The sequence below is a fragment of the Magallana gigas genome, chromosome 3 (genome assembly GCF_963853765.1).
Source record: "Magallana gigas chromosome 3, xbMagGiga1.1, whole genome shotgun sequence".
Classification (NCBI taxonomy): Eukaryota; Metazoa; Mollusca; class Bivalvia; order Ostreida; family Ostreidae; genus Magallana; species Magallana gigas.
In genome coordinates this window covers 48674160-48701953 of record NC_088855.1, presented here as the reverse complement: position 1 = coordinate 48701953, position 27794 = coordinate 48674160, and the positions used below count along the sequence as shown (strand labels likewise).

Sequence of the window (27794 nt, the reverse complement as noted above, 5' to 3'; positions counted from 1 at the left end):
ACTTGACCGCTGAACACAGAAAAATCGCATAAGCGTTATAAAATATTTTGTTTAATGAAAAATAATAAAATGTTAATGTATTTGAGCTGTTCAAAATCTTGATGAAAAGTTATCTTTGCGCAATCATTTAGAAATGTAAAAAAAATCCTATTGGGGAGGTTCTAATTTTATACATGTAATATCTACCCATGGAACGACTAGTATTCACAATTCAGGTCATTAGCGTTCGACTGGGGTAAACAGTTTTGTTTTAGAAAATGTTGATGTTTTAGAAAATCCTCTGTCGTTTAAATGAGAATGTTTTTCTTTAAAAAAAAAAACATCTTAAGCCGATGATTTTATTTTTCCAATACATTTATCATTGTCAATTTATCATTGTAATGTGCATGATCTAGACAAGGATTATTTAGGTTTGAAATGGAATAATTGTTATATATAATGAGGTGTTTAATCTTCCTGAGTAAAACAGTGTGCCTTATTTTCAAAGGTGGTGAAAGATGTAAATTTTTGGAGTTCGAAAGATTATTTTTTTAAAAATTTATTCATAGCAATGAATTGTACAGAATTAAACCATAAAATCATGTGTATTGATTCGACTGTAGAAAATAAGCTTGACACATTGAGACTTTAATACAAACTTCAGAAGGGGAATGACTCATGCAGGTATACCTCAAAGAAACTCTCAGGGCAGATAAGTTTATTTGAGAAATCATTTAAATTGATACCAAGATGCGAATTGCTGAACTGTTTATCCATTAGAATGTTAAGAGAATGAACGTTAATATACATTGATAATTTAAAGGAAAATAACAATTATGCTGTTCACTACAACATTCATACATACAAACACTAAAAAAGCAAATTCAATATATATATATGCTATTCATCATCTTGTATGATGCCCACAACAGTGAATATGGAATGACCAGTGTCCATAAAATCAAGTGACACGAAAGGAGCCAATAAAGAAACCCAATCAGTAATGAGAGCACAACTTCACAATTATATTTTGACAACACATGTGGTCATTTTTGTTTCAGGTATAACATCAGCGCCAAAATTGCTGCTCTATAAAAGAAAAAATAACCTGCAAATATTGAAAGGCAATGTCAATTTTGATAAACAATGATAATGAATAAACATTTGGATAGTTATCCCGCCGGCATGACAAACCCGCTTGGCAAGCTCTGCGTAGTTGTGGTCATACCAATGGCCTCTGACGTAATGTTCACAAGTGTCTGAGCAATGACAGTGGATGACGTCGTGAAGCTACTGACGGCTTGCGAGGTAGTACTTTGAGCATATGCTGTCGTGAAGTTGGCCTGAAAAGCAGCCATTGTGGCTGTGACGGGATCGCATGCACTACTGGTGGAGTTTCCAAAGATTAACGGCACCGTGTCCAAATCAAACAGAGCACTCCCCCAGGTGTTTATTCCTAGATTAAGAACCAGTACTGCCAACACATTCATCACGAGCCCAGCTAAGGCCTGAAGATTAACGGAAGGTCAAAATTGAACATTTCAACAATATCGTGTCATTTTGAAAAATAAGACTTTAATTAATTAATTAAAATGAATAGGTTGAGTGTATACGATTACTATAAAATATAGGAGATGGTATTTTCATATAAAACGTAATAAATATTGTAATGTGTTTACCATGTCTGGAATCTTGATGTACCCAGTGGAAAATACGATAGCATTTGGGGGAGTAGCAACTGGAAGCATGAATGCAAATGAGCACGCAACTGCTGCAGTTATCATCAAATATAATGGATGAGATCCAGTGTTAATAGCCTGGAGGAAAAGAAAAAACTTTTTCAAGTCTCCCAATAAAAATCCCATTTATACTCGGAAATCAGCCTATCACTGCAAGCACTGTATCATTACCAGTTCAGCCATGATGGGCATCAGTATGGTGGCGGTGGCGCTGTTACTGGTGATTTCTGTGGCGCCAGCGATGACCAAAGATAGAATCAAGTTCATTACCCAGGGTTCAAAGCTGTCCAGAATACGAAGACTGCAACCAACCTTCTTTGACAAACCAGAGGCCTAAATAAAACCAGATGCATAGGCAACTTAGTGACAACTGTTTGTAGTTGACAATTTTACTGTTTAAATTTTAAGATGGCTGGGTGGTAAACAAATCATTCATCAGGTCTACTTAAAATTATTTCAAAAATGAGATTTTCAACCATAAACTGTTATTTATTGAAGAAAAAACCAATGATTTTAGCTTTTCATTTGGACTCTTTTCGTATATCATAATACAGAGTCCTTCTTCTAAAGGACATTAATATGGCACCAAAATGGCAACGGCCATCCAGTCCTCTTAAGATACAAATATACTAACGGATGTTGCCGAAGCCAGTGCAAACCCTCCACCGAGGAGAATAATGACGCCCCAAGGAATTCTAAGAACTGTGTTCTTCCACGTTAGAATCGGGTGGTACTTTGGTTTGTTACTGCTTTCTGAAACTTGAAGAAAGATCTCTAAAATAAACCATTACTGAAATAACGGAAAGATTGAAAAATACCAAATCTCCTCTCGTATGATTGATCAAAATCAATGCGTCATTGTGTGACATCTTGAAAGATACATGTAGTTGTATTTAACGATCAATGAGTTACATGTACATCTAGCAGCGACATTGTTTGGTATCAATTGAAAATCTTCATCGACTGACATTTAATCTTATTTTCCATGTACATATAACTAGACCGTCAAATACCAGAACAATGCAATTATATAGTGAAATGGTTACCGTCATATTTGTTCCAGCAGAAGACCCTTGGAAGTTTGGCCGGTAAAAAGAACAGAGACACTGCTACCAACATGGCTGAAGTGGAGTCTTTGACAAAGGGTCTAAACGAATGTGAAGGGACATTTAAAATCTGCCTTTAGGATATCGAAATCTTATCTGTAGAATTGTAACACAAAACTCACTCATTAGAGTTTTCTCTAAATAAGACCTTCCATCCTCCAAATCCCGGAATGTCGCGAAAGATCCACAATAATGCCAGTGTTCCAAAAACTAACATTACCACGATCTCTCCAAATCTGCAAAAATACATGGATGATATGTTAAGATAAAAGATTATTGTTTGAAAATACAGTCTTTAGTAAATTAGAACCATCTTAACAGGAGCTTGGACTTATGGCAGTTGTGTCACACAGAAATGTGACGAAGACTTGTCTATATCATTGCTGGCCACTGGGCCTAGGCTCATTGAAAAAAAGATTATTCTGGCTTTTGAGCTAAGATTACGCAATTGGTGCAAATTTCGCTTCAAACAAGTGTCATTTTCAACTTGTTTTGACGCAAGAAATAGACAGTTTATACGTCCTATCGAAAGTCCAAGGTCTTGTTAAAATGGTTCTAAGGTAGATCGCTATGAATGCACAAACGTGATTCCTCCAAGTTTCTTCTTTTCTCCCTCAATCACTAGTTTAATTGCTTTCCTTTCTTTAGGGTTCTGCTTTTTGAAACACCTGCATGGGAGTAAAGGAAAAGGTTCAATAGGAAATTGTGTTGGAGTTTACTACACTAAGATTTGGTTTATATTTTATTTCATATATAAATCAGGTGTGATTATTAATACTCTTTAAGTCTTACGAAAATCCTAAAAACATGATCTGGAGCCAGATCCAGGATAACAAAAGGACAATGATTGAAAGCGGCAAACCAAATCCCATCCATTTCGCAAACGTGATCCCACTGTCCGCTTCAGATAATCTGGAGTATAATCTGTAAAAAAAAAAAACCAAAAAGTGATGATAAATGCAAGGGTTAGGTTATGGTAAACAAAATTATATCTGTTATTTAACTTACTAGTTTTACTTACTCGTTGGCCTGTCCCTGCAAGATGAGATTAGGAGGTGTGCCAGTGAGCGTCGCTACGCCTCCAATATTGGCTGCATAGGCAACACACAAAGCAAAACCTTTGCTCATCTTCTTTATAGATTCTTCTCTTTGTTTTCTGCAAATGTAAACATTGGTGTATATACAATTGTGATTTTCATAAAATATGCACATGTACTTATCTGCCACCAGGGGCCCTAATTGGATTCAATAAATCTTATCTAAAACGCAAAGAAAATAGAACTTGTAACAAAGAAAGTATATTCATCAGGTGTATTCTTCATACTTCTCTTTTTCATCTTTTGGTTCATCTTCTTGTTCCATGCCAGCATTGCCATTCGTCATTGATACATCGGTATCTGCATTACTAACGGAGTCTTCAACGTCGTCAAAACCATTGTTTCTCACACCGCCGTTCTCTGTTCAAGGAGAGACTGTCTCTGATTATTACTGCTAGAGCAATCATTTCAGCGTTACATGTAAGACTACAACAAACCGTACGGGATATCTTGTTGGGCTCCAGCTCCGACATCTGGGAAGCCACCGCTGTAATAATGGGAACCATCATGGACGTGGCGGCGGTGTTGCTGATCCACATTGACAGGAACCACGTGGGTAACATCAGTCCCAGCATCAGACTGAAAACAGATCTAATTATCAGACGCCGCATTTTGAAAAGAAGTGCTGACAAAGAACATTTTTGGAACGAATGGGTTTATTTTCATAAAACAGAAATATACGAATACATTTATTATAAATTTGGAGGGTAAGGATGTCTATTTTGTTGATTGCTTTCCTTGGTAATAGAACCATACTGTGTATAAAAGACATTTTGTCGCGTTTTTATTATGCATCATTATATTCTGCTAGTTTATGTATATGCCGTTTTATGATATATGATTTTGTGTAATTTTCCTCACAGGTTAGGCTGTGACCCCACCAGGGAAAGGATTCCGATGGCGATTCGTTTGTGGAGATTGACTTCCTCCACCGCCACAGCCACAATCAGGCCACCTAGGAACAGCATGGAGGTGTCCTACAATATACAGGAATAACAACGTACAGATATAGAAACATTATACATGGAGGTGTCCTACAATATACAGGAATAACAACGTACAGATATAGAAACATTATACATGGAGGTGTCCTACAATATACAGGAATAACAACGTACAAATATAGACACAATATACGTGGAGGTGTCCTACAATATACAGGAATAACAACGTACAGATATAGACACAATATACGTGGAGGTGTCCTACAATATACAGAAATAGCAAAGTACAAATATAGACACATTATACATGGAGGTGTCCTACAATATACAGGAATAACAACGTACAAATATAGACACAATATACATGGAGGTGTCCTACAATATACAGGAATAACAACGTACAAATATAGACACAATATACGTGGAGGTGTCCTACAATATACAGGAATAACAACGTACAAATATAGACACAATATACGTGGAGGTGTCCTACAATATACAGGAATAACAACGTACAGATATAGAAACATTATACATGGAGGTGTCCTACAATATACAGGAATAACAACGTACAAATATAGACACAATATACGTGGAGGTGTCCTACAATATACAGGAATAACAACGTACAGATATAGACACAATATACGTGGAGGTGTCCTACAATATACAGAAATAGCAAAGTACAAATATAGACACATTATACATGGAGGTGTCCTACAATATACAGGAATAACAACGTACAAATATAGACACAATATACATGGAGGTGTCCTACAATATACAGGAATAACAACGTACAAATATAGACACAATATACGTGGAGGTGTCCTACAATATACAGGAATAACAACGTACAAATATAGACACAATATACGTGGAGGTGTCCTACAATATACAGGAATAACAACGTACAGATATAGAAACATTATACATGGAGGTGTCCTACAATATACAGGAATAACAACGTACAAATATAGACACAATATACGTGGAGGTGTCCTACAATATACAGGAATAACAACGTACAGATATAGACACAATATACGTGGAGGTGTCCTACAATATACAGGAATAACAACGTACAAATATAGACACAATATACGTGGAGGTGTCCTACAATATACAGGAATAACAACGTACAGATATAGAAACATTATACATGGAGGTGTCCTACAATATACAGGAATAACAACGTACAAATATAGACACAATATACGTGGAGGTGTCCTACAATATACAGGAATAACAACGTACAAATATAGACACAATATACGTGGAGGTGTCCTACAATATACAGGAATAACAACGTACAGATATAGAAACATTATACATGGAGGTGTCCTACAATATACAGGAATAACAACGTACAAATATAGACACAATATACGTGGAGGTGTCCTACAATATACAGGAATAACAACGTACAGATATAGAAACATTATACATGGAGGTGTCCTACAATATACAGGAATAACAACGTACAAATATAGACACAATATACGTGGAGGTGTCCTACAATATACAGGAATAACAACGTACAAATATAGACACAATATACGTGGAGGTGTCCTACAATATACAGGAATAACAACGTACAAATATAGACACAATATACGTGGAGGTGTCCTACAATATACAGGAATAACAACGTACAAATATAGACACAATATACGTGGAGGTGTCCTACAATATACAGGAATAACAACGTACAAATATAGACACAATATACGTGGAGGTGTCCTACAATATACAGGAATAACAACGTACAAATATAGACACAATATACGTGGAGGTGTCCTACAATATACAGGAATAACAACGTACAAATATAGACACATTATACATGGAGGTGTCCTACAATATACAGGAATAACAACGTACAGATATAGACACATTATACATGGAGGTGTCCTACAATATACAGGAATAACAACGTACACATATAGACACAATATACGTGGAGGTGTCCTACAATATACAGGAATAACAACGTACAAATATAGACACAATATACGTGGAGGTGTCCTACAATATACAGGAATAGCAAAGTACAAATATAGACACATTATACGTGGAGGTGTCCTACAATATACAGGAATAACAACGTACAAATATAGACACAATATACGTGGAGGTGTCCTACAATATACAGGAATAACAACGTACAAATATAGACACAATATACGTGGAGGTGTCCTACAATATACAGGAATAACAACGTACAAATATAGACACAATATACGTGGAGGTGTCCTACAATATACAGGAATAGCAAAGTACAAATATAGAAACATTATACATGGAGGTGTCCTACAATATACAGGAATAACAACGTACAAATATAGACACAATATACGTGGAGGTGTCCTACAATATACAGGAATAACAACGTACAAATATAGACACAATATACGTGGAGGTGTCCTACAATATACAGGAATAACAACGTACAAATATAGACACATTATACGTGGAGGTGTCCTACAATATACAGAAATAGCAAAGTACAAATATAGAAACATTATACGTGGAGGTGTCCTACAATATACAGAAATAGCAAAGTACAAATATAGACACAATATACGTGGAGGTGTCCTACAATATACAGGAATAACAACGTACAAATATAGACACAATATACGTGGAGGTGTCCTACAATATACAGGAATAACAACGTACAAATATAGACACAATATACGTGGAGGTGTCCTACAATATACAGGAATAACAACGTACAAATATAGACACAATATACGTGGAGGTGTCCTACAATATACAGGAATAACAACGTACAAATATAGACACAATATACGTGGAGGTGTCCTACAATATACAGGAATAACAACGTACAAATATAGACACATTATACATGGAGGTGTCCTACAATATACAGGAATAACAACGTACAGATATAGAAACATTATACATGGAGGTGTCCTACAATATACAGGAATAACAACGTACACATATAGACACAATATACGTGGAGGTGTCCTACAATATACAGGAATAACAACGTACAAATATAGACACAATATACGTGGAGGTGTCCTACAATATACAGGAATAGCAAAGTACAAATATAGACACATTATACGTGGAGGTGTCCTACAATATACAGGAATAACAACGTACAAATATAGACACAATATACGTGGAGGTGTCCTACAATATACAGGAATAACAACGTACAAATATAGACACAATATACGTGGAGGTGTCCTACAATATACAGGAATAACAACGTACAAATATAGACACAATATACGTGGAGGTGTCCTACAATATACAGGAATAGCAAAGTACAAATATAGAAACATTATACATGGAGGTGTCCTACAATATACAGGAATAACAACGTACAAATATAGACACAATATACGTGGAGGTGTCCTACAATATACAGGAATAACAACGTACAAATATAGACACATTATACGTGGAGGTGTCCTACAATATACAGAAATAGCAAAGTACAAATATAGAAACATTATACGTGGAGGTGTCCTACAATATACAGAAATAGCAAAGTACAAATATAGACACAATATACGTGGAGGTGTCCTACAATATACAGAAATAGCAAAGTACAAATATAGACACAATATACGTGGAGGTGTCCTACAATATACAGGAATAACAACGTACAAATATAGACACATTATACGTGGAGGTGTCCTACAATATACAGAAATAGCAAAGTACAAATATAGAAACATTATACGTGGAGGTGTCCTACAATATACAGGAATAACAACGTACAAATATAGACACATTATACGTGGAGGTGTCCTACAATATACAGAAATAGCAAAGTACAAATATAGAAACAATATACGTGGAGGTGTCCTACAATATACAGAAATAGCAAAGTACAAATATAGAAACATTATACGTGGAGGTGTCCTACAATATACAGAAATAGCAAAGTACAAATATAGAAACATTATACATGGAGGTGTCCTACAATATACAGAAATAACAACGTACAAATATAGACACATAAACATGGAGGTTCCCTACAATAAGCAAGAGTAACAAGGTATTAAACACTAGCAAGGCTTCCTACAATACACAGGATTAGCAAGACGTCCTACAATATACATGAATAGCAAGGCTTCCTACAATATACAGGATTAGCAAGTCGCCCTACAATATACATGAACAACAAGGCGTCCTACAATATACAGGATTAGCAGGGTATCGTACAATATACAGGATTAGCAAGGCATCTTTCAATTTACAGGAATAGCAAGGTATCCTACAATATTCAGAAAAAGCAAATTATCCTACAATATTCAGGAATAGCAAGATATCCTACAATATACAGGAATAGTAAGATTTCTTTATACACAGGATTAGCAAGGTGTCGTACAGTATGAGGAATAGCAAATTATCCTACAATATACAGAAATAGCAATGTAAGTAGTACCTTGGTACTTTTTGATTTGTAACTTTGATTTAAGAAACTCAAGATCATTTTAGTACAATCAATGTTTAGTACAATCAACACACGATAAAAACGGTGCGATGAGCGCGATCTAACGTTATTGGGTGAAGATCATGGTCGCATTTCTATTTGTAATCAAATACTGTGAATGCTAAGTCATATTACGACTTATAGCTGTGAAATCGTTACATGAACTAAAATCTCACCCAATGATTAAACGCCAGTGTTTGTTGATTGCACACATATGGTTAATTAAATGTTCGTAACCTTGTGAAAAATCTAGTTTAAACGGTCGTGTTTAGTTGTCTTTGCCCGCGGATTAAGGCTGTCATCGATTCTCACAGCTGTATTTGTTTGTGAATATCTTGGATTAAAAAAAAAAGTATTGCTTCACCAGTAAGTAAGCTTCTGGCAAAGGAATGGGGACTTGTAGCCTATTTTTTATATGCATCTTGGTCAAAAAGTATTTTTACCAAAACCAAAGAAAATCAAAAGAACAATGATTGTAGGAGTATTTCTTTTTATCAATTAATAAAGATCCTTATATACGCATGAGATAGGACCCCTATATAGGATACTGACATCATTATACATCTGCGCTTTATCAAATCAAAATACAATGACACATTCGTATGTGTTTCGTTCTTAAAAGTACAAATGCATGCAGAAGTAAAAGCCAAAAATAAATCTGAGCAACTATAGCCTACAGCTAATTATCTATTCCGAAATTGAGGACTTCTTGTAATCTTAGGTATATATCGGTGATTTCCAAGTTAGATCCTTTAATGAATTGATAAAAACAAATAACCAATGCGTGGAGAGGGAGGACACTCACATTGACGTAAGCGGCGCAGATCGTCGGTCCCGGCAGCAACCCAAGCATGGGCATGAGGAACACCGGCATTAGTGCCGTGACGGGGATAGGAAGGGCCTCCGTCAGCCATAAAATGGCCATCACCACCAGCACATAGGCGCATCGCGACTCCTGCAAATTAAATAAAACAGCAACCGTTATAGTATTCAAAAAGTATGTGTTCATTTGACAAATATCCCTCTTTTGTTTGGTACGTCGTTTTCTGGATTTTGTTAGACCCCAACTAACCCGGATGTATCATGCGAAACAACGTTATAATGTTTTCGTCAATGTGAAAAGTTTATGTACACCAGAGTCAGGGTTTGAATCATTTGAGACAGTGAAGACTAGGTAATGCTCTTCCTAGGAGTGTATCATTATTCTTTAAGCTAATGAATTGGTTTTATGACCAGTACAAACTTTTGAAATATTGTTTTGCAAACTTATACATGTAGCTATTTCAAACTCGCAACAACGTTGAATTGTCCAAATTTGAAGTGTGATTTCGTGATATTACTGAGACAAAGAGCAATGTACTAGTATGAAGAAGGGTTACCCCAGAGCTACCAGGTAAATATTTTGAAATAAACCTTGCTTTGGGATGGTAAATTTCAAGGTTTTATCGAGACGTTATCAAAGAAGGTTTACGAAGGCGACCTAGATTTTGTGACAAAATAATATTATTTACTCCCCTGTGTGCATTTGACGAGTTTGCTGCACAGGTAAAACCTTATCACCTGTAAAAAAAATTCGAATTTCTTTTCTTCTTCTTTCTATAGATAACTTCAAAAATATTGACTAACCCTAAAGAAAAGGTAAAATGTTAATATGGCTCCTTATACTCATACTGTTAATATTTTTGTGTGTTCTGTTTAACGCATCATATCTTGTTAAGTTGTTTTCTTTTTCAGATGAAATTTATTACCCAGACAAATATCTACCCCACACACGTTTTGGAGTTAAAAGGAAGTTTCTATAGCGGTTTTGTTGTGTGGATAGGAATAAAGTCGGAGTACCTGTATTTCCTTACGAATTAAAGGAAAGAGTAATTAGAGAAGGAAAGAGTAAGATGATATTTTCAGCAATAATCCATGAAAGATTATTGATCATATAGAGCATATCAGTACAGTTAAGACGCTGTCAACAGCGAATCCTATGCAATTTTCACAGGCACCTAGTTTTATATTTTTTTTCTCAAAATTAAAAAAGATATTCCCTCGCCTTACTATAGGCATATTTTTCGTTATGAGAAAAATAAAAACGGCAAGTGGCCATTTACTCTTAAAAACATTAATCGTCTTATGGTTTTAAATGTCATTACAGCACACTGTGTGCAAAACAATGTTGCACACTCCTGCAAAAAAAAATCCTAATTGTTCATAGGTAAATTGACATTATCTTCTTTTCACAAATACATACAAGGTTTTTTTTTCCTTTGAAGTGATTAGTTTTTTACCATAAAAATGTTAACTTACTGGTTCGCCGTCCTCCAAGATTTTCAGTGGAGCAAGGAAAGCGATTGGCACCAAAAACAGCGTGCGTATAGCCAGAAGATTTTTCAGGACGCGTAAACAGTTTCTCCTCGACATTTCAATCCGTCTCGTCTGTTGAGCTCATGATACATTTAATAGACATGCAATCAGTGACCCCTTAATGACCCCTTAAGCGGAGCGTGACCGCACAGATTTCTAATGGATGTTGATATTCATCTGTCATTTTTGTCACTAGAATCGATGTTCATTTCCATATCCTAATTGCTGTGGTACTTTAAGTTGTGATATTTATCTAGTTGTCGGCGCTTTTAGGTTAAAGGTGTGTACCGACACCTTTTGATTTAAAAAATTGTGAAGGCAAAATTAGCTGTTTATCGTAAATGCGATATATATATTCCATTATAAAATATCCTTACAAGAGGACATCCTTTGATTTCTGCATCAATAAATAATTGATACACGCTCCAATAGCAGAACAGCATATTTCGTATCATAACGACATATTTGACATGTAGGATATTTTAAACAAGAAGTACACAAGCAAGATTGAGATATCGAGGTGGAACCATTTACCAATTTGATTTGATTTCGTGTTCTAGGAGAGGTTGCATTTTACATTTTAAAGCAGAAAAATGCTCTTTCATCTGTAGTGCCATTTCCATCATATGAATGTATGTTAAAATGAAAGTATGCCTTTGCATTAATCAGATATTTGCAGGACATTTTTTTCAAATTTAAGTTATCATAATTCAAAAATTCCTGTTTCAAATAAATGTATGCTTCGGTAAATATTACTTCTGCAATATAAAATTATTAAGCAAAAATATTAATGCTTCGAACTTTAAGCATATAATAATCATAAGCCTATATAAATTTTGTATGTAAATTGGCACATATTCGCACAAATGTAAGTACATGTATACTGAAAATATGTACTGAGAGTACAAATTATATGTCAATTAAAATATAACATACATTAAGTACATGTATATAAAACATGGTAAATTACACATTGTCCCGTTATTTCAGTACCCTACACGAAAAAATGGAACAATACTTCGAAACCTTAACATGCGATAATTACTGGTGATTTGCGATTATTTTGTAAAGAAAGTTGGTAGATATATTTAAGTCTCATTATCAATGGTTTACTTGTATCAGTAGTCGCACTTTACGTCCTTTACCTAGATTAAACACAGGTAAGAAAAATATTGGACTGACAGATTTATGTGACTTTTTATGTTTTATAAGCCTCAAATGAATGATTTCATGGAAAACCCAAATATAAACGTAGAAAGAAAACGCACGTGTATTGCAATATCACAGATGACTTAATAACGTATTTTTTAATTGTTCATGCATTTCTAGACGTGATGTACTATAATTCACGAAAATAAATTCAAACAAAACCACCGTAAAAATCACACATATATTTTTGTCATTCAATATCCCGTCTTGGCCTTTCGCCTTATAAAAGATATGAAGCCTAAAAATCAAAATAGATAAAATGTTGTCAAGTTATTATATGATAACAAAAATGAAAAAAAAACCTAACAATTTGTTACAAACTTGCAACTGAATGTATCAACTCGCATCAATTAAAACAAAGACCAACATATAAATATAGCAGAGTATTTTTTTAAATTCTTGATTATTTTGAAACAATTCATAAAAGAAATTAATTTAAAATGGCTCTTCGAACTGGTGAAAAGTAAACATATTTTGATAAAAAATATATAATCCAAAAAATTAAAAAAGAAATTTACATAGTACGATTTGTTTAAATTTTAGGGTACATGTATATAGTAGTTAATCTTTACTATTGATCTATTTATGTATAAAATCACATGAAATGTAAAGCGCACTTCAAAGTTTATGCTAATAAAAAGAATGAGATTGGAAAGCAAAGTACATTCATACACTGAATTTCAGCGATTTTGATCTATAACGTCGGACAAGACGGTGAGCACTTGAAGCGTCAAAAATACGCAAATCAAAAATTCCAAACTCCGAAACTCAAAGTTAAAACTTCTAAAGAATGACTGCACTTAAGGACATGCGATATTTGCGAGAAAATAAACTTTTAAAAGATTTTTTCTTTCAATTGTAGAAATGGTCAACATTTAAACTGCAACTTTACGTAATTGTATTAAATAAAAGTATGTTGCGAGAAATTTATTTCCGCGCAAAATCGCGAAGAGCACCCCTCGTAGATTTTAAAACCTCGCCATCATTTTCTGAGAGTCGGGAGCTATATGAAATATGGATAAATATTTGCCTAAATATTCCGCTTTTGCGATTATATTCTGGTATTCTCGCGATTTGATACAAAACAGCAGGATCGCGGAATTAAGTACTCGCATAATATAAGGAATTTGTTTTCATAGGCGGGGGTTATCACGATTTCTTGAATCTCCATAGGATAATGAGGACGCCCCCTTTTATACTGACTTCATACATAGTCAGCGCATGTTTGTCTATTGTTCTCCGTTTAACAGTAGTTGTATATTTGCATTATCAAAGTTATGTCAACGAGAGATTAATAGACAAACATGCGCTCATGGTTTAAATGAGAAAACACTGTTTTGTTGTTGTTTTTTTTACTTCCGCTTTTTCTGTTGTAACCAATTAGGGTTGATGCATGTTGAATATTATAATTCACCACGTGATTACTCACCTCAGGTAAGTTTGTGAATACAAAATTCTATCACGGGACCTGTAATGTAGCGTGTTGTATACTAACTAGGACAATGTTTTTGAACACGTTCTCGAGCATTGATTTAAAGTCTTCTGTACTTACATGGTCGTGGTCTAATTGTTGAAACCATAGTAAATAGTATACTTGTACCATATAGAATAAACAGGGTTATGGTGAAAGAGTGATCACATTAATGTTTATACATGGCATTGTAATTCATGCTAGTCTAATATTAGTACAATTATGATAATGTCAGCTCCACTTCTCATGCATATTGATGGCAATCTTATGTTCGACCAAGGGCAGATAAGCGAAAGAAAATTTTCTTTTTTCGAAAATTGTAAGGAGAAAAACAAAATGAGATCATTGTATTATAGTCTAAAATCTTAATTCATGTTGGAAATTGACTAGACTCTAGAAAGTTTAACAAAAGTGATATTAGGTTACGAAATAAACGCAACAGAAGCGACCGAAAAGGGCCCAAAACCCGGCGCTAAGTACAGTCATCCTTTGTTGAACAAACCTCAACTTAATTTGTTGTTTACATACATGTATATCAAACAGTATGTTATGACGATGAATTTTAAATCATTGAAAGTATTCGGAAATTAAAGAAAATACACAGATCTAGACGGAAGTGCCTAAAGTTTTTCGTCCGTCCATGCTCTCTGTTTTTTAAAGTGGCATGGTCACGATTTTCGTCAATTTCTATTTTATTTTATTTTTTGGATTTTTTTTTTTTAGATTTTAGTATTTACAATGCTTTAGGAATGCACTTCTAATAATCAAATAAAATATGAGGGTCAGTCGTAGAGTATAAGCAAGATCCAGGGCTCACAGTTCTTTGTCTTGTAAACAAGGCTCGTGCCCTGTTTTTTTAAACGTAGGTTCAATTAATATACCACTAAAAATTTTTATCTTTTTCAAGCTGATTTGTCTATTCTCTGATTCATTTAAGCATAAGAAACAGTTTCTAACGTTTAACACATTCATTTTAGGTCTAAAATTGGAATTTCCACTTCAACATTTAAATTGTAAACAAAAGCTTTATGTACATAGCGAAGAATTTTAGGCTCTGTAACTCGCTTATAATTCATCAAATGACACTCAAATTTTGGTTGCCTGTTTAAAAAACATTACTACAGCATTGTAAACATTAAAATCGCAAAAATAATTTTTGACCAAAATCGTGACCATGCCGCGAGGAGTATATTTCAGGATTATTCCATACTGTGGATGTTTAAATACAATTTATATCAGTTACTGAATATTGAATCAGCTCTGCTTTAAAAATCACAAACAAATTTTAGAAACCATCGCCTTTAATTTTTATGATACTGAGACAAAAATGCGGTTTTATGTTCTTGGGTAAAAGTGGGCAGTACAGTCATTGATAAAGTAAAAGTTGCTATAATACTATTTCAAACATAAAAATCGTTGTTCTGTGTAAATTCTCATCACTGTACGTAGCTAGTAATTCAGATTTTTATAAATCATTCTAAAATTACAAGGAACTTAAACTGTAGTTACATTGTAAATTTGATACTTGTAAAATTCATCATTAAATGATGCTCCAATTATCTCACCGACAATGTGGTTATCAGACAGGCGTGTGTATGTCGCTACAAGTAATTTCAGTAAAACAATCATTGATATCATCATATCATTAATAGCTGAAGTAGTAGGATTCCAGCCAACTTAAAAACCCGTGTGAATATCAAATATAATATAGCTGATATGATAATTGCCACACAATATTTTTTTTAAATTTTTAAAGCATGTCTCAAAAAACGAGACATGTCATTGGAATTAAAATAAGGGTTTTAATTGTACGACCGATCATACATTATTCGAATATGTGGTTGCCATAGTAACAGACACATCTACAGGTTGACCAAATAACACACAAACTCCAATGCTTGAGCAAACGATATTGTCCCTGAATTTCCCTCTGTAATGGAAGCAGTAGTTAATACAGTGCTATGTACATCCTTGAGTTCATCTTCACTCTCAGAAAATCGGACGACCAATCACACGAGAGGTTTGGATACATTAAACATGGATTCTATTGGTTCAATCACTGGACCAATCAGCGTTTGGTTTTTCAGTATTTCTTGGAAAATCACAGGAATGGTGGCAAAGTTAAAAAGCAGGTTCCCCCAAGTGTTTATTCCGACTGTCAAGATGAACACAGCAATGACGTTCATGGCAAGTCCTGCTGAGGCCTGAAAAAAATCCGAGAGATAGTTCATAGACTTAACACCAACAGTTACAAAATGGTAAGCCTCTACTCGAACTTTAAACTATTGGGACATTTTTAAACTTCTGAATTTTGTAGACATTTTGTTTTAAATATATTGATTTTCTGTATATGTTCATATTCTGAATATGTTCATATTCCTAAGAACAACTAAATTATTTAATTCTTACGTTGGAGTTGATATACATGTAACTTGTTGCGGTAACATAATTCTATCAAGTTATGATTTAATTACATACCATGTCGGGAATGGAAAGATATCCATGGGCAAACACAATGGCACTTGGAGGGGTTGCCACGGGCAACATAAAGGCAAACGAGCACGCCACCGCGGCCGCCATCATCAGGTAGATAGGGTTCATTCCAGCGGCGATCGACTGTATATCAAGTATATTGAGGAAGGCTTTTACATTGATATTGATATTTTTAATATTTATTTAAAAAAAAGATGATTTTTCTTTCGCCGGTATTTTATATTGATATAATATGTATTATAAATACCAATTCTTGCAATATTGGCATCAATAACGTTGCTGTTGCTGTGTTGCTAGTGACTTCTGTGACGGATGCAACCACCAAACTAACCACCAAGCACATCACGAATGGATTGTAACTGGCGAAGAACTCAAGGCTGTCTCCAAACCATTTTGACAGGCCAGAACGCTACAGTAACAGGACAAAATGAGCTGGCGTATTTGCTAAATAGAAACTACTTTATAGAAGCGTCACAATTACCGGGAAATTAACAATGCTGAAAAAAGTTGACTGATTAAAATGATTGAAGCATAACCTGAATCACAGGGTAAAATATATATCTCTTTCTAAATCACCTGTCTATTCAAGATTTTAATGCTAGATTAATTGAAAGAAAATATACAATAATCCATGTCTTAGAATTGACTTTTGCGTTACAACGAAATGAGAATGTTTCAAGAGAGATAACTACGAATAAGTATGTATATTGTATATTGTTCACTTGTTCTCTCTATACCTATCATTAATTTTTTATATTGAATTTCCTTTTTTCAATGACACTACAAAGGTTGAAATTAGGTATTGTATATCGGTTACTCGGATACTTGTGCTTGTAGCGTAATATCGATATGTGCAGAGCAAGTTCACGGAAAATGTAATGCCAATGTTTATATATAGAATATATTATAGAATAAGCAAACACATACCAACACTCTTCAGGCACTTAATGCTTATTTGTGTGTATATTTCTAGTGTACCATACATGTTTGTTTATATGTATAACAACGCCTTGCTACAAGTATTCCAACAACCTGATTTATATAATGATTAAACAATATTTGTATCAAATCCGATATTCATAGAATTGTCAGGATTATTCCAATGTTACTAGATGAGCGGATCCAAAGTTATCTTTTATCATCTAACATAAACTTTTTAAAAAAACCATCTCAAAATGTCTCGTTATAATGTTTCTGTATCAAAATTGGTCTTCGATGTTGAATTTGAATATGAGTTTGCTAACATTTCAGAGATCTATATCATACCCCACTGGCCTGAGCGAGAGCGAACCCACCCCCAAGCAGGACGATCACTCCCCACGGGACTTTCTCGGCCGTTTTCTCCCAGGTAAGCAAAGGTGTGTAGCGATCCCCATCTGTAGCAAAAAGTACGATAGTTGTATAGAGAATGGATATGTAAAAATATTTAATTGTAGAGGCCTTTAGAATATTTAGGTCCAAGCCAGGGTAATGGAGAGAGGAGCGTATTCAGTCGTAGAACAATGGATTATTCATCATTATTTCAGATCGAAACCACTAATATCCAATATTAAACGACAATTTAAGTGAACGTTTTCGGGTTGTTTTTTTTTCTAATTTTGTTTTTTTTATACTTATGTAGCCAAGTTAAGAAGAGTTCGCGCGGCATCGAACATTTTACTTTACATAAAAGGATTAATATACTATACCTGTTTTTCTTGCGCAAAATATTGCTGGTACTTTAGCAGGGAGAACGAACAACAATACAGCAATCATCATTACTGGTGTGGAATCACTCACATATCTGCAACGTAAAATACCGTAACGACATAAACTGACCCCATATACGATATCCAACAAACGAAGTTTAAACTGAATAGCTGATCTCAAAGGATAAATATATTTAAGGATGCTGAGTGATCCACAAATTAACCATCACTACCTTTATTTTAAAAAAATTATAGTTATACATGTATATCTAAAATTTTAGATATGATTTCTTTAGTCATTAACTACTGTTTAGTATAAAAATAGGCCTAATTATTTTAGATCTGAAATTGGAATATTTTTTCAATCTTTATACCAAGCTTTTCTTTTAGAGGAGATTAAATTTTTTTAAAAAATTTAAATGACCACCCAGCCCTCTAGAAACATTCCTGACACATACATCTGTACACATTCTATATATATATTCTGTATACGGTTCTGTTTTAATATAATCATTTCATGACATTATAGAGCAAAAGAACTCACCTTTTTGGAAAGAAATCTCCCCAACCTTTGATATTGGGAGGATCTCGGAAAATCCACAAGAATGCCAGACTTATAAACAGAATGGAAATCAGGCACTCCGCGAACCTAGAACAAGTTATATATCACTGTATGACTAAAGTTGTGATTATATAAATTCAACAAGAATTCTACCCAAGAATGTCATGATCAATTGTGGAAAACGGTAAGCAATCTGAATCAAAGCATGCGTTTTTTACTCTCAAAAATAAGTAATCAATTAAGGCAGATATGGTTTTATCTCCAAAGAGTCAAGACGTATTTGTACATTTCCATTTCTTGTCATATATTATTATGATGCATTTCAAAGGAACTATTATATTCATTTCATACATAACAGCATATACACACTTCCTTTAATGGTGGCTTATTTGCAAATAAATTAGTTTGTAACATTGATAATTACTCTAATGCTTAATTTGAATCGACATACATGTATAGCTACATTGCATCTATGTCAAGGACTCCATATTTACGAAACTTTTGTAATAAAAATCAAGGTGTTTCTACTTTGCAGGATTATTAAACCATTCGTATAATGTTATTACAGGAAAACACAAACTTTCAGAAATAATTAAAAAATAATGGAACTTTTATTAATCTATTCTAAATATGAAGTAAAGTAATGTACAGGCGAGATGAAAGTAAAGGTTTAATCATTGCCTTTAATGCATCAAGTTTAATGTATAGTTTAAACTGAATGAAATCAAGGAGTAAAATCAAAAATATAACACTTTATATTATACATTCATTTGCCATCCACTTATTTAGAACACTCTCAGATGAAAATATTAAATAATGCATTATTGTTTGAATAGGCGCTTATTTCTGTAATAATACTTCATTGTATAACAAGATGCACAGGTGCCACATCGCTCACCTGAGCATCAATAGCCATAACTCTTTATCAAATCAGCATTACGGTAGCAAAATCCTCAATATATCTTGACAATTAGGTACAGTAGACATGGTAAATCTGGCACCAAAGGTTAGAAAAAATCTTCCAAATTTTATCAACATATTTATACCAAGCCCCTTTTGTTGTTTTAGTATTTGTGAGAATATTTTTCTCAATTCGTATCTGAAATCTTGTGGCCACTTTTCTCCAGGGAATCATGGTTTGATCAACTTAAATCTGCACAGCCTCTGCTTTCCAACATGTTTTAGATTTTTGGCAGAGCTCCTTTTCAGAAGATATTTAAGGATTTTCTCTATATCTTCCTTTGACACCCCCCCCCCCCCCCCCATCAATTGTGGTCCCACCATACCACGGGGTTCAGGATTTGAACAAACCTGAATGTACACTACACAAAAATGTTTACAAAAATGTACACAAAAGTTTAAGCTTTTCTAGCAAAATGGTTTTCGAGAGGAAGATTTTAAAACTGAAGATTTTCGCTATATATTCCTATGTAAAAAAAAAATTTGCCCCAACCTACCCCCGGGGACAATGATTTTCTCTTTATCTTCCTTTGTACAAATTTGTTTCCCACCAATGGTCGCCCCACCCCAGCCCCGGGGATCATGATTTGAACAAACTTGAATCTACACTACCTGAGTATGCTTCAACACAAGTTCCAGCTTTTCTAGCCGAATTGTTTTCGAGAAGAATATTTTTGAAAAATACCAACAAAATTTCAATAATTTTAAATAATCTCCCCTTTATAGATAGCATGGAACTTTATTTGAGCAAACTTGAATCCCTTTTACCCAGTGATGCTTTGTGTCAAGTTTGGTTGAAATCGGCCCGTTGGTTCTGAGGAAGAAAATGAAAATGTGAAAAGTTAACTACGATGACAACGCGGACGACGACGTCAGATCACTTGAGCCTTCGGCTCAGGTGAGCTAATGAAAAAAAACTCCATAGAGTTATATTCCGTATATTGCAATCATCTTAGCTTTTAACGGAAAGAAAATTAAAACCCTCCTCTTTCACGATAGTTTATCTACAAAACCATATACATGTATGGCATATTTGCCTTTGTTCACTTCTCTCTGCATAAGCAGCGTCTAAACATTCTCGCCGACTTTTAAAAAAAACCATTCTTTTAATGTGTACTATTATTACAAGACCCCCTGTCTAAAGAACTATGTAAACCAACAAAGGAACGAGCAGCATCTAAGTCACATGTAACTATGTATCAATTTATCAATGCACAGTCATTTCAAGTACAACATCAAACCACTTTTAAAAACAAAGAACCTGTGTTGCTGTTGACATGTGAAGTCTGTCATATCTTACGTTATCCTGCCCAATGCCTTGAACTCCTTGGCGATGATTTCTCGCACCTCCTTGTCTCGGTCGGACTTTATTTTCCTGAAGCAATCGCAGGGCTGCCTTCAAAATCATATACACTGTCTTTATTCTATTTTGATCAACATATGTATAAGGACAAAAAATTCTTAGATAATAACAAGATAGCGTACATGATATATAATTGAACAATTTCAAAAGATCTGTGGTCATACTTGCATCTAAGGAAAAACATCTGAAGCCACAACCATCCCAGAATAAGGGTAAGAAATGAGATTGGGAGGGCAAAGAGCAGCCAGGAAGTGAAGTTGACCCCGGAGTCCCATTCTTGGCCGTCGTACAGTTTCCCTGCCTGAGCAAAAGCCCTGAAACATAAGACACCGACAATTGTACAAACAAAACAAACACTGACAATTGTAGCTATATAGTGTGTTTTATTGTTTTGTGAGATGATGCTGTCTGATGTAAACAATTTTAGCGAACGCAGGAGCGAAATTAATGCCAAGTAGCAATAGAGTGCGTAATGAAAATGTATGTTACATGTAATACGAAATAAAGCGAATCCTCTCGTTCTGGTCGTAGTATCTATACAAGAGATTTACTTATTGGTATTCTTACTCATCAATTACTGCTTTGAACACGAGGTTTGGTGGACTTCCGGTTAGGGTGGCAATGCCGCCGGTGTTTGCAGCGTACGCTATGGATAGCGCCAATGCTTTGGAGAGTTTGCTGTGCATTTTGAGGGCATCTGGAGTTGCACTGCCCCTTGATGGGGAGCTGTCAATAGAAAATTGGGCTTGATTAGTAAATTGTCATAAAATAAACAAATTCAAGCTGTATGGAATTTATCCTAAATTAAACGACATAATGACATTGTATGAATGAAGGGCTCATAATTTTAGTGCTTTATTCCATATATCTTTAAAGATTTGCAGAATTCATATTAAGGACTTACAGCAAAGACTGATAATCGAACAATATCTGGCCGCTTTGTCATTGATACGATTCGACCAGGTAACCTCGTGTCTGGAACATGATAACTATATCCTAACTGTACAGATTTGTCCTTAAATTCGTTAATTTGAGCTACTCAAAAAAGTTATGAAATTCCTGGATCGACATTGACTGCAGAACATATGTTTCTGTGGCTTTATATAAAAATATGCAGTAATGACAAGGGGATCCTGCAGCTCTGGCAAGATAAACAGTATGGTGCACTTATAGCACGAGTCCCAACTCCTACCGATTATACTGCGCGCTCTTTGGTGTGCTGTTGACATCATTTGATTTCTCCTTTTCATCCGACTTTTTGCTGACGGAGGTTAAAACAACCCTCTCTCCTTTTTGCATCTCTACGTGTACATCTTTTTCTTTGGTTGCTAGGAGACAAAGGTCGTCTGGGTTTTCTGTTCCTCCTGCATTTAGAAATGTAATTCCAAAATGGATTCAAATGCAATCGTTGCAGGAAAATGATGAAATATGTATTTTAGCTGAAAAGTTAAGATTCTTACAATGTACGATCAATTGAGTTCGGTAATTTTAAAATTTGGAAAATTATTTTAATTTAGATAATTTTTGCTTCTACTAATCGAATACTCAGTGTAAAAGACTTATAAACTACAAGCCCAGGTAGGTAAAAATGATTAATATATAATTGTCAGAGCATTACCTTCTATTACAACAGACTTAACGTGTGACGTCACAGCTCCAACAATGGGAATCATCATGGCGGCTGCTGCTGTGTTGCTGATCCACATGGACAAAAACCAGGTGGGCAACATGAGACCCAACATCAAGCTGAAAACATGCAACAATTGTTACACTGTTCATTTAAGTGTAATACACAATGTAGTGCTAGATGATGTCATGTTATAAGACAGCGTGATAGGGATGCTTACAGATTGGGTTGAGCGCCGACAAGGCGGAGTATGGCCAGAGCTATCCTCCTGTGGAGGTTCCACTCCTCCACCGCCACCGCCACGATCAGTCCCCCCAGAAACAGCATTGACGTGTCCTAAATAAAAACATGGCGCGAGGATAAAAGGTTTACCAAAAACGGATCATATGGCATAAATCATCAACCAGATAATGTACAAATCAACAATGGCGCATATCACTCAGAAAATGTACAAATCAACCATGGTGTATATCGTCAAACAGATCATGTTAATATACACCGTGATGTATATCATCACTCAGATCATGTTAAGATACACCATAGGGTATATCATCAACCATTGGGTATATCATCAAGACCATGTTTAGATCCACCGTCATGGCGTGTATCATCAACCATATCATGTACAGATACACCATGGCTTATATCAACAACCATATCATGTAACAGACCAACCATGATGATGTTCGTCAAAAAGTCAGCCCGGGAACCCTTGTAAACATATAACGTGTAGTGAATGATAAATCAGAGTTTGTAGAGAGCCCAGTAACAAAATTGACAGCGGTGTCATAACTCTAAATGAGGTTGCACAAGGATTAACTCAGCCAGAATAGTTATCCCCTCCACAGGGCTTTAAACAAACAGTTTGACCTCGTTTTCATTTTACCTACATTATTTACTTTTTGATCATATATCAAGGTGGCTTTGTGATTTTCTTCTGCATTGTGTCTTTAGGAGGGTTCACAATATGTTGCTTTTAAAATAAAATACCATAAAAATTCATATGATATGCGCAAGCTAATGTATACTAATCATTTGGTTGTTGCACAAAGAATTACTGAAAAGGCAAAATATGAAAAAAGCATGTGGAAAAAATTTCATGCCCAAGCATATAACTCTGCAAACCAAAGAACTTAGGCCTTAGGTTGTTTTTTTTGGTTTTTTTGGTTGGTTTTTTTTTTTTGGGGGGGGGGGGGTATTAAATTGTCAAAGTTAATATAATGTGCGGGGGGGGGGGGGGGGGGGGCATGAAATATCCTTACCGTGACGTAACTGCTGCTGACCTCCTTGGCCGTGGACACGCCTAACATGGGCAGCATGAAGATGGGTACAAGGGAGGTAACTGGTATAGGTAAGGCTTCCGTCAGCCATAGCACCGCCATCACTATAACAGTGTATCCACATCGTGTAGCCTGAACAATACAGCAATGGAAATCTTACACCCTACTGCCAACACATAGGACTGAATCAAATTGTAACATGATTATAATATCATAAACTCTAAAAGTTTACGTTTAATGCGGCCATTAACTTTTGGCGCACAGGTCGATAGCGTAGGGTGAAGTTTACCGATTGTAAGCCATAAATCTTTATAGGAAGTTGACCTCTTTTCAAATTTTCTTTAATATGCATATTTCAAGTATGAAAAACTAATCTGAAAAATATTGTTTAGTTTTTGTAACCGATTTACATTATAAATATCATCTAAATCAATAAAGTGAACTGCCAGAATGTGTTCTGACCATGCATTGATTACAGCTCCCGCTGTTGCGTGTGTTTGATATAACAGTACAATATGTATATATGTCAAAACACTGCTTATAGTGGAATGTATATACATAACTACATATCTAATTTTTTGTTTATGGTTTTCTGGTTATGTTAATTAAAGGGAACGTATCTTAATTTTCCATCGTATTTTTTAAAAACTTGTAGTGAAGAACACATCAAGAAATGAAAATTAGCAAACGAATAGAAACCAAGAACTTGCGACCCACTACTAACCTTAGACTCGGAGTTTGTGACCATAGGCAGAGGCAGTAAGGTCACCAGGACAGGCAGCAGTACGGGCTTCAGTGACCAGATGTCTTTAACAATGTTCCAGACTTTGGTGCGTACGTTTGGCATGTTTACATAATCCAATGTCTGATCCACGTAAGTTTGTTTGCAAACAGTACCGGTGTTTTATGTTCAGACTACTCACGCAATCTGGGTCGTTTGTATCACAGATTCTCTGTCGACACGCATCACCACGTCCTGCATTAAGCGTGTGGCCGTGCGCTACATTTGCTACTGATTACCAGCTGCTTTCTTCTTGTCCACAGAAAGAAACCGCTTTTCTTTAACCCCGGTCAATTATGTGTCAATGCGGGGATTTAACTTACAGAATTTTTTTATCTGGAGACCTTGGCGGCAAGCTATGTTTACGAAGGCCCCTAAGTCTTGGCATAAAATGTTTACAGGATAACCTTTAAGTGGACATGTTTACAACTTGTTGCAAGTGCTCGTGTGTGATGAAAAGTAGTTCAATTGGAAAAATATTATATAGACAATTAAAACAAAACCGACTTTTTTTAAAGATAAAGATTTTATTTGATAACGCTATTTTTAGCCTATTTTCATGGACATTGATTTTCCTTCATTGTCTTAAAACAAAACTAGATTTTAACAAGTGATAGTACTTATGCATCATTAGAAATCTAGGTTACTAATGCGCAACATAAAAATAGCTCCAACAAAACAACGATCAGGACACTGCAGAGCGTCACAGCAAAGCGCTGTTGTTTGACCTGGTTAAAGTGTTCAAAAACCACAGAACAATGAACGCTTATCTTTAAGTACCAAATGCTCATAATCCAAGCATATTACATGTTTATATATCTTACCGGTACTGAGCATAGTGTAAGATAATAACGAACAATGGAGAATAGATACTAACTTTGTTGTAACTTTCATTGTTTTGAATTTTTTTGGCAAAAAATATATTTATTCATTTATTCAGAAATACAACCTTGGGCAATACAGTCCATCAGTTTACAATAATCCACATATTATATTATTATACTTTCATGTTAAATACTGAAATCGGATTGGATTAGAGACAGTTGATAATCAGTTCTATTACCCTCAGCGTTAGCAACACAATTAGCAACGGATAACACAACGAATTGTTACATGTGCGTAAATTATGCGTGTACGGTTCACCGTAGAATCCACGTCATTTCTATATATTACTAAAACCGATTTGGTTTGACTTTTCCGATCGCGTCGCGTTCAACTTTTTCAGCTACGTCATACATAAACAATACCCGCACCTTAACCACAGTTTTTTTATTGGTGGATTCAGCTTACCGCTGATTGGCTGCTGGTTAACTAAGACTAAATTATGCACGGACAGAACAACAACATATCAGAGAATGAAAAATTCACATGGGTGCTCGTGACTGTCGAAATTGGGCTATTTTTCGAAAGTGTACACTTGTGATAAAACAATACATACGGTACATAACATATATAGCTGTAGCTCTGTGTATAAATTTTGGGTTAGAAAATATAAAGCTACAGTGCATACAATACTTAAATGTACAAAAAAACTTAACGGCAATTTGCCGCGTATAAAAATAACACTATTTTTTAAAAATATTTACATCATACCATACCACATTTTGTGCAAATAATCCATTTAAATAATTCTTCATTTAGTTTACTATTGTTAATAATTGTAGCTTTACCCGCCCCAAACTTTCTTCTATTAAACAACCTTTAACCTGTTAACCGTACTCGGAAAGCGGATCAAGAACTGTATTTTTATGTATGTAAACAAACCAGTGTTCATGTATGGAGCGGGTGATCGGGGGTTCAGAGACAGGTAAAATAAAGAAATCTGCAGTAAATGGTTTGTGGATATTTTAGTATATATATTTACACCGAAAGTGATAGGGCAACAGAAGAGAAACGAATCGGACACTTGCCTAATGAAGACCTCCGAGTGCACTCTCCACTTCCGTCTCGTTCTTTCACACCATCGTTCAATACTTTTATTGACTGTCGATTGCCGATCGAAAGGTGTAGAAATCGAGGAATTCATACCTATCACTTTGACTGGCAAGTTAGTAGGTAATACATGTGCATTATACATTTACGGTATTTACATGAAATGAACGCTTAGCACATGCAACTTTTAAATATTATATTTTTTATAACGCCGTACTCTGGACCGTAGCTTGAGGCTATGGTTTAACGCCCGTTTACACAGAGAGTTTAGCACAGAATTTAAACATACAGGATAGTCGATTTTGAATGAATAATATTGGGGGGAAATAAACTGTTCTGAGAAATCCTTCAGCTCTGGCATTGCATAAGCGTATACTGATAACTTGGCCTAAAAAAAGGAGTTAACCAATCATATAGTTTTCACACCGGCGGCGTGTATAATTTATGCATGACGTAGCTGACAGAAATGATCGTGACGCTATAGGAAAAGTCAAACCAAATCGGTTTTGATAATAAAAGCAGTAAAAAATTCTCTATAAATAGTGCCTGTTTGGGAGGATAACAGTTGAAATTGCGTCGGTTGACAATGGTTTCCTCAGGGTGTCAAATTCAATTGTTACCCCCCCCCCCCAAAAAAAAAAACAGGCACTATTTATATATATTTACATTTTCCAGTGTCTTTGTGTTTTGCCTGTGATAACACTACGTATCGATTTTGTACAATA

At 35.0% G+C, this 27794-nt stretch overlaps 2 protein-coding genes across 3 annotated transcripts; both read right to left on the bottom strand.

Moving 5' to 3' along the window:
- Nucleotides 1-680: 680 nt before the first annotated feature.
- LOC105327125 (Na(+)/citrate cotransporter) lies at nucleotides 681-11937 on the bottom strand. Of its 2 annotated transcripts, none has more exons than XM_066080120.1 (14): nucleotides 11647-11937; nucleotides 10154-10303; nucleotides 4783-4898; nucleotides 4364-4500; nucleotides 4149-4281; nucleotides 3846-3980; nucleotides 3617-3748; nucleotides 3409-3492; nucleotides 2947-3060; nucleotides 2765-2865; nucleotides 2353-2471; nucleotides 1890-2051; nucleotides 1659-1796; nucleotides 681-1487 (listed from the first exon to the last, which is right to left on the bottom strand). In XM_066080120.1, exons 1-14 carry the CDS (start codon nucleotides 11758-11760, stop codon nucleotides 1152-1154), a joined length of 1971 nt encoding a protein of 656 aa, XP_065936192.1. In that variant the 5' UTR covers nucleotides 11761-11937; the 3' UTR covers nucleotides 681-1151. The 2 variants fall into 2 exon arrangements, with proteins under 2 accessions (XP_065936192.1, XP_065936191.1); XM_066080119.1 differs by having other exon boundaries at nucleotides 2353-2477; nucleotides 11647-11934.
- Nucleotides 11938-15666: 3729 nt separating this feature from the next.
- LOC117680421 (Na(+)/citrate cotransporter) lies at nucleotides 15667-26017 on the bottom strand. Its single transcript, XM_034483086.2, has 14 exons — nucleotides 25081-26017; nucleotides 24339-24488; nucleotides 23297-23412; nucleotides 23068-23195; nucleotides 22642-22813; nucleotides 22017-22175; nucleotides 21614-21763; nucleotides 21387-21482; nucleotides 19109-19213; nucleotides 18565-18659; nucleotides 18143-18252; nucleotides 17124-17285; nucleotides 16862-16999; nucleotides 15667-16587 (listed from the first exon to the last, which is right to left on the bottom strand). The coding sequence occupies exons 1-14, from the start codon at nucleotides 25201-25203 to the stop codon at nucleotides 16393-16395; spliced, it is 1899 nt and encodes a 632-aa protein (XP_034338977.2). The 5' UTR covers nucleotides 25204-26017; the 3' UTR covers nucleotides 15667-16392.
- Between the last annotated feature and the right edge of the window lie 1777 nt (nucleotides 26018-27794).